A 15922-nucleotide genomic window follows, 5' to 3' on the forward strand; every position below is an offset into this window, starting at 1 on the left:
AGGGTAGGGATGTGGCTCAGTAGTTAAGCACCCCTAGGTTCAATACTTGGTGCCAAAAAAAAAAAAAAAAAAAAAAAAAAGATACTCCTAGTATACTATGTTATGGCACTGGCTCACATTTTAAAAATTCTTCTGAAAACACATATTTTCATGTATGTATTCTTTTTTTAAAAATGGGCAACACTCATTTTTAATGTAGGCCATTTTCAAACATTAGACAGCCCTGGGCTAGTCATTATTAAATCAGTCTGAACTTAGCAGGCTGGATGTATATGTACAAATATATATATTTTTTTTTTTTTTTTTTTTTTTTTGTGATACTAGGGATCAAGTCCAGGGTCTCACACACACTAGCCAAGTGTTCAACTACTGAGCTACATCCCCAGTCCTTTAAAAAAACAATTTTTTTTTTTTTTTTTTTTTTTGAGACCAGGTGTAAGTTGCCTGGGCAGGCCTCAAATTTGAGACTCTTCTGCTTCAGCCTTCCAAGTCACTGGGATTACAGACGTGCAACACCATGCAGAATGGACTATATTTTGAATGACAATCAGATACATTTTGGCATACAACCATCCCTTTTTGGTCTTTCCAGGGTCCACAGGAAAAAACCTTTTCTTTCTTTCTTTCTTCCTTTTTTTTAAGAGGAGTTATTTTATTTTTTAGCTTCAGGTGGACACAATATCTTTGTTTTATTTTTATGTGGTACTGAGGATCAAACCCAGTGCCTCACGCATGCCAGGCGAGCGTGCTACTACTTGAGCCACAACCCCAGCCCGGAAAAAAACCTTTTCTTACTCAACAATACTGTGTAACCTTGGGCAAATTACTTCTGCAGACTTTTGTTTTTATCACTACAATGTGGAAAATGACAGCAGCCACCCCTCTGGATTGTTTGAGGCTTTTTAAAATGATGCAATATAGTTAAATCCTCTGAAAAGTGCCTGGCCTGCAATAAGCACTCAATACATATTAGCTACTACACCACATGCACTATAGCAGACAGAAACAAAGACCTACTTCTTAAATAAACAGAAAACAGTCATGGAAATATTTGGGGTACAGAAGGCAGAGTTCAGAAATGGGATAGAAAGTGGTATAAAAGTACATGTGTATATATAAGTGTGTGGGTGTCCTAACTTAAGGCTAAGTTACTCCCCAGGGAGAGAAAACAAAATTAAACAGCACATCTAAAATGGCTAAAAATTAAGCATTTTCACAAAACTATTTTGATTGGTAAAACTTTTAGTAGCATCTACTCTGGAATTAAAGACTAGTTATGAGATACAGCAGGATTCTTGACCTCAAGGGGTTAGTGGGCTGTGACTTGCTCAGCTCTACATGCCAGGTGTCCACACAGAGATACTCCAGTATTTCCTTGGGTAAATACAGGTTTTCAAATGTCAAGTTTACTAAGTGAGGTAAGGTAATGCAAACTGGCAGTAATAAGCTTTCAAAAAAAAGGACAAAAGCAGAGGCTCACGGGAGCTACACAGCAAACATTTGTGGGCTAAATCAAAATAATGATAACACAGGACAAGGGTTTTTCTGAATATCCTTTTATATTCTTATAAAAATAGTGGTGGCTACCTTATCACTGGGCCATCTCGATTTTTGTCTGGTGTTCAAAACTATTCACCAGTAAACACACTGTGCACCTTGAGGCTCTGTATATTCAACAACCACCCCCCGCCTCCGGTCCATTAGCACACTTCTCAGCCATCAGCCACTTACCACAGGATCCTTTACAGTATCAATCAGCTTAATGATATTTGTTCCACCACGAAGGTTCTCCAAAATCTTAACCTCACGTTTTATCTTCTTTTTCTTCACTGGCTTAAATACACAAGAGTAATCAGAAGTAAGACTCCTTTTGAAGTTAATATAATAAATACAACCTGAAAACAATGTAAGCCAATCACATGGTTCATATGCTACCTTATGGACTGGGATGTATTAAAAGAGCATGCCTGAATCAGAAGAGAAAAACTGAGACAAAATGGGCTTGCCCACAAGAACTTTTAAAGTTAAATCATTTACAGACTTGTATAATCTATGTGTCAAGATGATTAAGTAGTTATATCTAAGGCACTTAAAATTTTTGAACACCCATGTCACACTTCAAAAAATAAAATGTTTACTAGATAACTGCCAAATGGAAAGTATTCAAGCTCTGAACAGCTGCATATCAAGGATGTACAAATGGAAAAACTGAAACAAAATGGGGTGCTCTTCCAATGAGTTACAAGTAATTTTGACTTCCAGGAATGAAGACCAGTTCACTGACATCAAGTTACAAACTTGTTTCCCAGCTGCTGCCTCCCATTTCCTGTTGCCACTCCCATTTCCTTAATATCTAGAATCTGAAATCAGCACAGAGCCTGTAAAATTTCCCAACAGATTCTATTCCTAAAGAAAGATGTTGGATCAGCAAAGGAGAAAACTGATTGGATAAGTAGTGATTGAAAACCTCTGCTATCTGCTAAGCTATCAAACAGCTAGATAGAAAAATCAAAGACATTAATTAGAAATACTCTCATTACACATACCATTTCCTGTCTTACATGGGCCAAAGAATTTGAAGACTAAAAGCAGCTCTGAAAAAATAAGGGTATCTCAATCAAGTAAGCTTTACAAGGCACTTAGAACAGTGATTGGCATATAGTAAGCACTGTTACCACCATTATTTTCAAATTATTAGGCAGTAGTAAATATAATCCTCATAAAACCTCTATGCAGTAGAGTCAGCAGAGTGGAGGTCACAGCTAACAGTAGAGGGGGGTCAGGAATCAAATCTGGGGATCTGATTCTGTATGCCACAGTATTCCATGCTGTGTTTTTGTTCTCCAGCGTGGCTGAGAGGGAAAAAAAACCTAAGGGGAAAAGGAGTTTTGTGTCGCTGAAACACTGTTACAATAGCATAGGTAACTAGAGGCCAGTGGGGTCTGGTATGAAATGTTAAAACAAGAACTCAAAAGCCTATTGCAGGGGTTCAGGGAACAGTAACACAACCATATACCAGAGATCATCATTTTTTTTTTTTTTAACCAGACTTGAACCCAGGGGCGTTAGTTCATTGAGCCATATTCCCAGTCCTTTTTAAAGTTTTTTATTTTAAGATAGGGCCTTGCTATGTTGCTGAGAAGACCATTACCTTTTGATGGTCCCTGACACACACCTCTCAACAATTAAAAGAGGAAAGGAGAAGACTGTGAAACAGAGCACCTGCACTCTAGCTGCATCCTTGCAAGTCAGCTGTGAAAGACAATGTCACTGTCTACTTTGCCAGGGTTCCCAGTACAGCAGGTCTGGCTGCTGTGTCCCTGGCCCCATCTCCACTTAGGAACTTTACTCCTTAGTCTCCTTTTCATAATTATGAACTTCATTGTTTTCAGAAAATGAAGTACTACACAATTTGATTTAAAACAAAAACAAAGCCAGCCAGGGAAGGACATATTATATAACAACTAGCCTATAAGCTTCAAAAATGCCAATGTCATGATATGGACTGAGCAACAGCTTCCAGATATGAAAGATATGACAACTGAATGTAACACATGATCTGAGATTTTCTTTGTTATAAAGAACATTAAAGGCACAACTGCAAATGTGAACGAAGGCTATAGATTAGCTATAAGCACTGAATTAATGTTAACTTCCGATTTCTGAGCATGGAAACATGGGTAAGAAATTGTCTTTGTCTTTAAGGAAACACATGCCGAAGTAGTTAGGATGGCTATAATTTACTCTCAAGCACTTCAGAAAAACTAAATGTGTCTGTATGTACATACACATGCAAATACATGGTATTTATATGAAAACAAAGAAGGATAAAGCATTAACATTTGAGGAACTAAGTGAAAGGTATATGGAAATACTTGCAACTTTTCTAAAAGTCTAAAATTATGTCATGAAATTAAAGGAAAAATAAAGGTTGGCTATCATGTATGTATAAAATCAGCCAATGCTACCATTGTATTAAATAACTTTCAATGTGAGAAAATTCTAGAGTTGTCATCCACAACTCTAGGGGGAAAAAGACCCACAGCCAGAAGCCTGTTTACGATAAGCAACCTCTTCTTCTACTAAGAGCATCCTTAACTCCTCACTAAATAAGTTATCTTTATGATGCTGCCCACATAAAGCCCTCCACTCTCTCCTGTTACTCAGCAACAGGTCAGGCAGGTGCATAGTTCCTGGACAACCAGGTTAAGATCAAGCTATCCTTCAACATATCTAAAGGCAACTCAGAGCAACTGAAGCATATTTTGTTGCCAAATGTCCCTTGTCCAAAAACTATCCAAATTAGAGATTGAGAATAGCAGGGCAATTCTAAAGTGGCATAATTGAGTACAGCAGTTAAGAGTCCTCATATGCTGACAAAAGATCAAAGAGTTACAAAAAGGAAAGTGACCTGCAGCCCAGGACATTCCCTCCAACCCATCAAGAACAAGCTCCAGACAGCTCTCTTTAGCCTCAGTTTATTTCCAAACCTGAGAAAGTCAGATGGAGTGAAAGAGACCATTTTAATTCTACAAATGGAATCAGAGAGAAAAAGTCAGAATTTATGAGAGGCTCATTAACATCTCCCCAAAAAGATAAATTCTAAGCTTCACAGAAATAAAGATGCTTTGACTCTCCTATCTAGAGTTTACACCCATTCATTACCAGTTACACAAAATGCAGAAACCACATGATTTCCACAAAGATCTCATGATTTCATCTTGTATGCTACACAAAAAGTCTCTCATTTAGGGTTCATTTACTTCAGTTCAGAGAATACCTGTTGAAAATATTCAAACTGAATTAGCTTAGCTATTTTCCAAATCCCTCTATTTTTTTTTATTAAACCCAAAATCCAGATAGATGTACTGGCGCATGCCTGTAATCCCATGCACAGAAAATGCTAAGGCAGGAAGATCTCAAGTTCAAAGCCAGCCTCAACTTAGCAAGGCCCTGTCTCAAAACAAACAAATAAACAAATAAATAAGGGCTAGAGATGTGGTTCAGTGGTTAAGCATTCCTGGGTTCAATCCCTGGTACTATAAAATAAACAAACAAAACCACCCCACCCCCCGAAAAAAAAATCTCGAAGTCCATTAAAGCAGCAAAAAGTTTAAAGAGAGAAGGGCTGGGGCTATGGCTCAGTGGTAGAGTGCTTGCCTCGCACATGTGAGGCACTGGGTTCAATCCTCAGCACCACATAAAAATAAATAAATAAAAATATTTTTAAAAAGTTAAAAAAGAAATTAAAGTAGCAAATCAAGTTTTCAGAAATAAATAAATTTTGGCATTTATAGGAAATTTAAAGGGAAAGAAACATTTAAAATTTTCTGTGCATGCGCTCTGAAAATGAAAAAAGGAAGGAAGGAAGAAGAGGAAAAAGAGAAAGGAAAGAAGGAAGGAGTCTTCCAGAAGGTTTTTACCAATGTGATGATCAGCTCTTGCTATTTGGGAGAACTTTTTCCTTTCTGATATCCAAAAACGTTGAAACAAAATATAAATTTAGTGCCAGTCTGCTTAGAAAGATAAGAGTTGGCAAAATCCATAATCTGCCCTGTTTATTTACCTAGTTCTTTTTTCCCTTTTCTTCTTCTTCTTCTTTTTTTTTTTTTTTTTTTTTGGTACAAGAGAGTGAACATTTAACCAATGAGCCACATCCTCAGCCTTTTTTAAAAATTTGAGACAAGTCCTCACTAAGTTGCTAGGGCCTTGTTAAGTTGCTGAAGCTGACTCTGAACCTGTGATCCTCTGCTGCAGCTTCCTGAGTAGCTGGGATTACAGGCAGGAACCACTGCTCCTGGCTCTTTTTCTTTCTTTTCTTTTTTTTTGCACTTAACCACTGAGTCACACCCCCAGCCCTTTTTCATATTTTATTTTGAGACAGGGTTTAAGTTGCTGAGGCTGGTTCGGAACTTGTAATCCTCTTGCCTCAGTCTCTTGAGGAGTTGCTGGAATCATAGGCATGCGCCACCACAACCGGCTTTTCTTTTTCTCTTAAAGGCAGATTTGAGAAAGATTTCAATTACTAGCATTTAATTACAAATTAACTTGCAAACTTACATTTGAAAGGTATAAGAATTGTGACCTCAATAAATTCCAAATATTAACAGGCAAAATACCACTTAAACTTATTTCTTGGATTGATAAATTCAAGACAGGAAAAATAACCTATAACTTCCAAAACTGGGTTACTTATTCTAGATCAAACCAAAGAAGACCCTACTAGATATTAAGTTTATCACCTGCATCAAACAATTACCATTGATAATGGTTGCTAAGAATGAAGAAGGATGAAGTAAGGAACAAAGTTCAGCCTGGATGATGGCACTTGTTTTATTATCTTGGTAGCATCTCTGAAACCCACTGCACTTGACCTAAATATAAATATCATTCGAGCAATAGTATTTATTCACAGCAATTTCTTCACTATTTTTTCAAGTGTCATCATTATCATTACATTATTAATTGCTTGAGGGTAACTATTTATTTTTAGGATTAAAAAATATTTCTTGTTAATTTAAAAAGGAAAGGCATAAAATCAAAATGACAATGAGATACCATCTCACACCATTAGGATGGCTATTATAAAAACCAGAAAGTAACAAGTGTTGGTGAGCATGTGGAGAAGAGGAGCCTCTGTACACTGCTATTGGGAAGGAATAGCCACCGCGGAAAATTCCTCAAAAAATTAAAAATAGAATTACCTTCTGATCCAGCAATTCCAAAAGCGGTACTCATACACCCATGTTCAAAGCAGTGTTATTCAAAATAGCTAAAATGTGGAAGTAACCCAAGTGTCTGTTGACGGTCAAACAGATAAATGTGATATATACATACAATGGGATATTATTCAGGCTTAAAAAGGAAAGACCTTCTGACATGTGCTACAACATGGATGAACTTGGGGGAAATCACGCTAAGTGAAATAAGTCAGCCACAAAAAGACCCTTAATGATTCTACTTATATGAAGTACTCAGGACGCTCAATATCATAGAGACCAAAAGTAGAATGGTCATTGCACTAACTGGGAAGAGGGAGGACTGGACAGTTCTGTTGAATGAGCAATTTTAATTTTATAAGATGAAAAGTTACATAGACGGGTGGTGGTAATGGTTACACAACATTATGAATGCATTCTGACTTAAAATGGGTAAAATGGCACATTCTATATGCATGTTACCCCAATTAAAAAATTAGAGGCGGGGGGAAGGCAGCTTAATCTCATCAAGTGAATGTTACAACCCTTTCTACTATTGTTTCTGCCTCTTAAACCGTTCACTTGGTCCAACTGTAATGCTGTTATTACAAACCATACTATACTGCTCTCAATGCGTCACTGTCTTCAGCAAATCCAAACCTCTGGCAAGAGTACTATTTAACATAGTTTTTTCAAAGGACACTGAGGCACAAAGAATTTAAATTGTTCAACATCAGAGTTTCTAAGTATTTGAGATGACATCTGAGTTCGGGCAATCAACTTCCTGGGCCAGATTCTCTCAGGAAAGAAAAATATTTTGTGGATTATTAAAACACTATCATCTACCTACACATTTATCTATATTTCATGATTTGCCTTTCTTACAGATGAGAAAACAGCCAAAGAGTATGAAGAAACTAGTTCTAGAATCCAAGTCTTCTACCTTCCTTGTATAACATGTCTTATACTATACCACCCAGATTATGAGATGGCAGATCCTAAAATTAGGCTCTAAAAATTATCTAGAGGCCTGCTCCACATATAGGAATGAATACTCTCTATCAAGATATTCTTTTGCTGGGTGTGGTAGCCTGTAAATCCGGTGGCTCAGGAGGCTTGAGATAGGAGGATTACAAGTTCAAAGCCAGCCTCAGCAACAGCAAGGTGCTAAGCAACTCAGGGAGATGCCAGTCTCTAAAATACAAAATAGGGCTGGGGATATGACTCAGTGGTTGAGTGCCCGAGTTCAATCCTTGGTATTCCCCCCACCCCCCAAAAAAGATTTTCTTTTCACACGTATTCACTTTCAAATAAGCTCTAATATATTAAAAGGATAAAACTGTAACCCCCCAAAAATTTGACAAGTGATAATGAGACATGGAGAAACCGAATGGGTTAAAAAGCATAAAAATAATGCTCACTGAGGCTTCAAATGAAGAAAGTAAAATAGTATTTCCCTTACATATTAAACTTGTTGCTGGGGATGCTAATCATAGAGACCCTCTGCCTACAACTTTCTGGGTTCGCATCTATTTGTCACTTCAACTAGCAACCCACCAAAGTCAAATACTTAGAAGAATAACTTCAAAAATTAATTAGAGATAATTTCATTTGATTTTAGTGAGTATTCTCCAATCCTTCCAGTACACTTCAATTCATCAAGAAATCAAATATTCAGCAAATGTTCTGTATTCCTCAGATCTACCAAGACTAAATGACAGGTATGCAGAGTTCTACACCTAGTGCCTCTACCCACTAATATGCAACTTTGATCACGTCACATCCTTTCTTTAGGTCCTAGTTTACCTATAAAAGACAGACTAGGGTTCTAATGGCTTATAAGCTCCTATACCCTGTGATTCTGTTTGACAAAGGATAACTACACTTTCCATCTGAAACCCATTTTAACCCCAATGTTAGAAACAGCACTGACTAGTCCACACACAATTTTTAATGTTACTATATTTTAATAATACTGTTTTAACTCTTGATACCATGAGACATTTGTGAAAACTAGACTTCACAAAGAATGTAAATACCACTAATGTGTTGCTTTAGGAAGATACATGTACACATACCCAAAAATAGGGTAAAAACCCTACCTCTGAAAAAAAGCAGAAATAAAGAAGGAAGCAATATATCAGTATGTAGAAAACATCCTTTGGATATAACATAAAGACTGCCAGGGCCATAAAGTTACCAAGGATCTGTATCAATGCTACCTCCTGACAACACAAAATTTTTAAGAATTTGTAAATACAGCAAATATGTTTAAAAAACATTTTAATCCCACCATTCTCTGTTTTAACTTCAAGAATTAATTTCTGTGGAAAAAACGGATAGCCCAGCTGTTATAAAATAATACTAGTAAGAGGAAACATTATATGGGAATTTCCATGTCATTGTAGCACTGGCTCAAAAAGCTATACAATGGTGTCGTTCTTGACTATTATTCACCAAATAGCAGTTTAATTTGAAAGATCCCAAAGACCCCAAGAAGCGCGAAAATCCATACATACAGGTAGTACCCACAAAATGCTAAAATTTATCTAAAATGGTTAAATGTTTTCATTTCTGTGGATAGCTTTTTTTTTTTTTTTTTTTTGGTGCCAGGGAATTAACTCGGGGCACTAGACCACTGAGCCACATTCCCAGCCCCCTATTTTGTATTTTACTTAGAGACAGGGTCTCATGAGTTGCTTAATGCCTTGCCATTGCTGAGGCTGGATTTGAACTCACAACCCTCCTGTCTCAGCCTCCAAAGCCCTGGGATCACAGGCGTGCGCCATCGCGCACACAGCCTGTGTATAGCTTTCTAAGTGGTATTACAGAGGAACTGAGGAATAGATTTTTCAGAATTAAAATATGAAACTTTTGACACTGAAGTAGCTTTCTGCTCTACTCTATAGATCCTTACCATTCCCAAAACAAACTCTTGTCAGAAAAATATATAGCCTTTTTACTGATTAGGAAGTTTTAAGATTTTAGCCTGTGAATATACCACTTGAGGATAGCCTGTAAAATTTTCCTCACCAGTTCCTAAATTCACAAAATCTCTTAATAGCTCAAATACATTTTGATCAATAAAATACTTAGAAATCTCAGATGCAAATTAAATGAAATAAAATTTCTCGGTGATCACTCAGAATCCAATCATTCTCATAAATGGAAAGACTGTTATAAAATGGTATTTACTGAAAAAGACATCCTGTCCTTGAAGGAATATACCTTTGTCTTGGTTACTCCATGAACTTTAATACACTAAGTTCCTTCTGCAGCTGAAAAACAACCAGGGTATATGAAGTGGAAGCCTTTTCTATATTCCAAACTGAGGAGCTGATACTTTGCTAAGGACTTAATTTCCTATAACCAAACACCACAATGGTAGATATTAGTCATAACTTGAACTTATTTGAGTAAGGGAATATAACCTCAGATAAAGACCATGTTCTTTTAGTCAAGTGCAGTGGTACATGAATGCAGGAGGCTGAGGTAGGAGGATCACAAGTCTGAGGCCAGCTTAGTGAGGCCCTAAGAAATTTAAATGAGACCCTATCTCAAAATAAAAAATAAAAAGGATGTTTGGCTTGGTGGCGCACACTTGTAATCTCAGCGGCCCGGGAGGCTGAAGCAGGAGGATCCCGAGTTCTAAGCCAGCCTCAATAATGGTGAGGCGCTGAGACCCTGTCTCTAAATAAAATACAAAAAAGGGCTGGGGAAGTGGCTCAGTGGTTGAGTGTTCCTGAGTTCAATTCCCAGCATCCCCTCAAAAATGAAAAATAAAATAAATAAAAAGGGCTGGAGATGTAGCACAGTGATAAAGCACACTGGGTTCAATTCCCAGTACCAGTACCCAAAATATAATACTACTTTGAACCTATTTTAGTAACAAAACCACAATAATACCATTAGTGGTTTCTTACCCTATCCTTCAAATAGGAATAGAACCTGGATAGAAATGCCACAGGGCTTTGAAAAACATAAAGAAGTCTAGTTTTCACCAGTGGAAATGTGGTGATTCAGGTTGTATCAAGGAAAGAAACAAAAAACATTTCACTAACCATATCATCAAAGGCAACTTCTAAGACTCATTTTAGGACAGTGGAACTTATAAGATCTGCTGAGTACAGTGGCATACACCTGTAATATCAGCTACTCAGGAGGCAGGACATTGCAAATTCAAGGCCAGCTTGGGCAACTTAGTGAGACCTTGTCTCAAAAAAAAAAAAAAAAAAAAGCCAGGCACGGTGGCACAAGTTGATAATGCCGCAGCTCAGGAGGCTGAGGTAGGAGGATCACAGGTTTGAAATCAGCCTCAGCAACTTAGAGACCCCGTCTCAAAATTTAAAAAAAGGGGGTCTGGGGTTGTGGCTCTGAGGTAGAACGCTCCCCTAGCACAGGTGAGACCCTGGGTTCAATCCTCAGTACCACATAAAAGTAAATAAGTAAAATAAGATATTGTGTCCAACTACAACTAAAAAATAAATATTTTAAAAAGCGGGGGGGTAGGGGCCACTATGAATGTAGTTCAGTGGTAGAGTATTTGCCCAGCATATGGAAGGCCCTGATTTCAATCCCTAGCACTGAAAAAGAGAAAGAAAAAGATCCTACAATTCAATGTTGAAATGAGCAGTAAGAGACATGAAGAAATAGGCAAGAAGAGTTCTAGTCAAGGGTCATTTCAATGTAATGATGTCAGGGCAGTTTCTTACAAGAATGACTGAAGAGAAATGTGATGCTTTCCTAAATGAACACACTGGCATTTAAACATGTGCCTGAATGCTGTTCTTTTCAACAAAGTCCACAAGAAACTGCACACTTACATTTAAAATGTTGCCACTGCACAAAAGTTTATGCATTTTTCTAGAATTGTTTTATTCATTCTTCTGAATGTACAGCAGTGGGATGTGGATTGTGTCCTAACTTCAATTTATGTTTGCTCATGATTGGAAGCAGCTTATATTAAAAACATTTATGCTTATATACATAAAAGAATCATGGCTTCCTTGGACAATGTGACTAAAGGAAACATTTAAATATTTTTGTTTTAAACATGCATGCACATACGTGTGCACACACACACAAAAACACATATACATATATACACCTTATAGGTACAACTCATACTCGGGGAAGAGGGGACTCAAACTGCATATCTTAAACATCATTTGCCCACTTTTCATCCCCAATGTTTCTGACAGCACAGGTAACTTCAATTATGGCTCTGTATTGTTCCTTCATCACTAGAAGTGGATGGGCTTAGTGATGGCCCTAGAGATTGACAGAGTGCATAAACTTGACCCCTCTTATTATACAGCTGCCCCAACACACAAGAGCAACTTTTCAATCCCATATTCTTACTCCACAGAACCTCTCAAAAGGCGTCACAATGGAAATCAAGTACATGTAAGAGTACCCTTCGGTCTTCTTGATCTTTCACTAAATGACATGTACATACATTAAATAATATGGCAAAAATGAGTACCCATCAGAGTCTAAGTATTACTTTTTAGTATACCCTATAAAACATTATCAAACCTCACAATCAGTTACCTGAAGGAAAATTTACCTATTTCTTGATGCTTACTAAGATCATGCTTAATCTGAGAGATAACAAAAGACATATCATCAAACTGCTAAACCGGACATTAGGACAGTTTTTGTTCCAATTCTCATTTTAGTGATTAGAACTGTAGTCTTCTGTTGCTCCAAATTTTACTTTTACTAGCTGATAATAAACAAGGGCTAACTGGCTTCCTAATAAGATTCCCCCCCACCTAATGGCTAACTATCCATTCCACCTGAAACTTTATTACCAAAGAAGAAGAAATAAGTGATAATTCACTGAAGGAGTCACCTTTTATTTGGACTTCAAAGTTATCTCTGAAGCCACTCTAGTTTTTAACAACTTTTTTTTTTCTGGAATAACTCAGAACCAAAAGTAACAAACACAAAAATCACAGAGCCTTTGGATTGATGGAAATCTCCCATTAAAAGACTTTCTTTCCTTTGAATACCTATTTATTTTGGGACAAATGGAACCATTTTGGAATTAGTTTTGGGAATCCCTAATTTATACTTCAGAACAAGGATGTTCCTGAGCTAACATGCTCAGATTTGAGATTAGTCTGCATATTTTCTCAAAAGTTCACAGGAAAATGGGGTGGGAGGAGGAAAGGAGTGACATCCGACAAAAGATACATAAAATAGTTTGCACTGCTCATTCTAGAAGGTGGCAAGAGCAGCTTATGTCCTTTTGACCTGTGGGAAAAAAAAATATTTGCAATGCCACTCGTAAGACACTCACCTTGAGAATTTTTACAACCACTCTTTCATTGTTGGTGATGTTGATGGCCTCAAATACTTCACTATACTTCCCACGACCAAGTTTTCGAACAAGTTGGTAATCATCTTGATTACTGTGGAAGGCAAGAGACACAAATGAATGTCAGGATTTGGGATTAACTAACCCTATGCCCACTGTACACCCAGTCTAAACGTTTCCACTAATCAAACATTTGGAAGTGTCCATATATCATGCCACAATTCATTCCTTAAATGAAAGCCACGGCATAAACCTGGCTCCCTTCATTCTGCAGAGCTCCCAACCTAACTGACCCTCCCAAGGAGGAGATGGGAGCAGGAAGACAGCACTGAGCCAATCTAGGGGGTCAAGTAAAGCATCCACCTGGAGGCCCAGAGGGTGCCCGCTCTTCCCGTGGCTCCACCAGCACCTGCCTATTCCACATCCTTAAGGCAGACAGTGAATCTGGACGTCTTTAAAAATTTTCCTCCCACCCAGCCTCATTTCAGAAAACTAAAAAGGCAGCGAATTTTAATAGCTCAAGGGGACAGCTGTTGACTTCCCACCCCAATGGAAACCCAAAAGTGTGAGGAGGAGGAAGAACTGCTCCCTCACTCCCAGGGTCTGCTCCCTGGACCCTACACTTCTCCTCGACCCCCGCACCCCCACAAAGCAAAAAAAAGCAGCAGCAGCAGCATTCTCTGGGGACGAGCGGTGTGCAAAGCCGGGATACAGGGGTGGGGAGGTGGACAGGGAAGAGGAAGAGGACATGTGCGAGAGGGGGGCCTGTGCCTCCCACCCCAGACCCGAGGCGGCGCCGGCCCACCGAGGAGCCGGCGGAGAGGCGGATCCCCCGGGTTCGAGTGCGGTTTGCGCTGGGGGGCGGCGGCTTTACCCCCAGCTCGGGACGTGAGCTTCGTAGTCCCAGTACTCGCGGCTCCTCAGGCTGTTCACCTCGGCGTAGACCCGGGCCCTACTGCCCGCGGCCGGGCCGGGCATGGCGGGCGGGACCGGGGGGCGCCGCGGGGCGCAGAGGGCGGCGGCGCGGCGGGGGGCGCGGGGCGGCGGGCGCAAGGGGCGGCGGGCCGCGGGGTGCCGGAGGAGGAGGAGGAGGAGCGCGGCGGCGGGCGGCCGCGCCAGGCCGGGCCCGCGGGGGCGGGCGGGCAGGGGGCGCGGGGGGCGCCGGCCGAGCCGGCCCGGCCCTGGAGCTGCCGGCGGGGCGGCGGGGCGGGCGGCGCTCGCGCTCCGCGGCGGCCTCCGCTCGGCTCGCGGCCCCAGGAGGCGGCGGCGGTGGCACCGGCAGCGGCAGCCACCGGCCGGGAAAGGGGCAGCGGTGGCGGCGGCGGCAGAGAAGAAGGAGGAGGAGGAGGAGGAGGCGGAGGAAACCCGGAAAAGGGGCCGCGCTCACTAGGAGCGGCCGCCGCCCAGCCCCGGGCCGCCCGGGCTCACAGCGCCCCCTGCAGCGTGGGGGGACCCGCAGGGTGGCGCCGGCCCCGCCCCCGGCCCGCCCGGGCCCCCAGAGCCCCAGCGGAGCCCCAGCCCCAGTCCCAGCCCCAGCCACTGGGTCCGACCCACCGCTCGCCCCGGGGACCCCCCACCCGCAGACCGCGTCCCTGGAGCCATCCCCCTCGAGTCGCGGCCCTCTCAGGAGCTCCCGGAGACGCCCACCCCCACCCTGTCCTTCTGGTCACCCAGGTTCATATCTGCAAGACCTCCCATCCCCACCCTGTTCTGACCCGCCTGTCACCCAGCTGGCCTCATCAAATCCCTCCCCATGTCTCGCTCATAAGTCAGAAACTCCCCCACTTGCAGATTTCTCCTTCCTCTTCCTTACCCTCTGGACCCTGCCCTGTCTCCCACAGACCCCCTCAACCCCAGGACCTCCCATTCTCTCTTCATCCAGAGCCTGCTTTTCCCTACGTCTTCCCGAGCTTCCCTCAAATCCCTTTTCAGAGCCTTCCCTGAGAACCCTCTGAATGTCCTCTTGGGTCATTTCGTTAAACTGGAATGGGTCAGGTTGCTCTAATATTAAGTTACTATTTTTCCCTTTGTAACTAAGAAGTAATTTGTAGGGAGATACTTTGAGACTCTGTAAAAATCCTTTTTTATTTTCCTTTTTGTTTTTGTTTGGGAGAAGGGAGAGTATGGGAATGGCCAGTCCAGCCTGAAGGGACAGACTAGGGGTTAGTGATAGCTGAGGGTGGGGTGGCCACCCCAACTGTCCCGTGTGATGGTGTTGCCTTCTAGCTCTGAACACTCTCTTATTTCTTCTACTGGGCCTTGCTTTTGTTTTGCTTGCCCACCCTGGGTCTTTTAGAATAGAACCTCCTCTCCCAGCCCTGGTGCTCCTACTCCAATCCTTGTTCATTCTGTTGTTTTAGATGAGATCTTGCTCCCTCCCCCTTCATGTAGTTCAGAGCAAGGACTTACAAATGTGTGACCTTGTGCTGCAGATTTTATAGCATAAAGAAGCCAGTAATGGCGTCTACTTCACAGGGCTGTGTGAAGAATTAAAAAGGTAAACCACAGCGAAACAAAACAGTGTTTGGTGTTAAGATTACTAAGTGTTATGCTGTTATTATTGGACAGGGTGTTTCTCCTAACACTTTTGCTTCCCCAAGACCATCACAGGCACACACCCCTTTCAGTTCCTTTCACCTTCAAAGCTTGGCTGGGGACACCTCCACCTTCCCAAGGCCTACTCTTTTTCCTTTTCAAGTTTCACCTTAAAGGTAAAAACAGCATGAGGACCGGATGCTCAGCACTGGCTCATCTGTCACTGGCCACAACCAGAGGCCTTCAGTGGTTACCATGCTATCCCAAAGATGACTTGGGGGTTACATAGGGGAACTTAGAAGTTCCCTAACTACTGATCATACTTATCATCAGTAAGGAACCAACTGACCCTCTGATGTGCTGC

The 15922-nt window shown here is 41.1% G+C and overlaps 1 protein-coding gene across 1 annotated transcript in view; it reads right to left on the bottom strand.

The window, feature by feature from the left end:
• The window catches only part of CSNK2A2 (casein kinase 2 alpha 2), a 44021-nt gene extending 29919 nt beyond the window's left edge, over nucleotides 1-14102 (bottom strand). Inside the window, exons 1-3 of the mRNA XM_081274616.1 lie at nucleotides 13898-14102; nucleotides 13006-13117; nucleotides 1732-1833 (exon numbers count right to left, since the gene is read on the bottom strand). Of these exons, the coding sequence (XP_081130742.1) occupies nucleotides 1732-1833; nucleotides 13006-13117; nucleotides 13898-14001 (318 nt within the window). The 5' untranslated portion in view covers nucleotides 14002-14102. The remainder of the gene's footprint in view (nucleotides 1-1731; nucleotides 1834-13005; nucleotides 13118-13897) is intronic.
• Between the last annotated feature and the right edge of the window lie 1820 nt (nucleotides 14103-15922).

Source organism: Spermophilus citellus (genome assembly GCF_964194105.1).
Source record: "Spermophilus citellus genome assembly, chromosome: 18".
Lineage (NCBI taxonomy): Eukaryota > Metazoa > Chordata > Mammalia > Rodentia > Sciuridae > Spermophilus > Spermophilus citellus.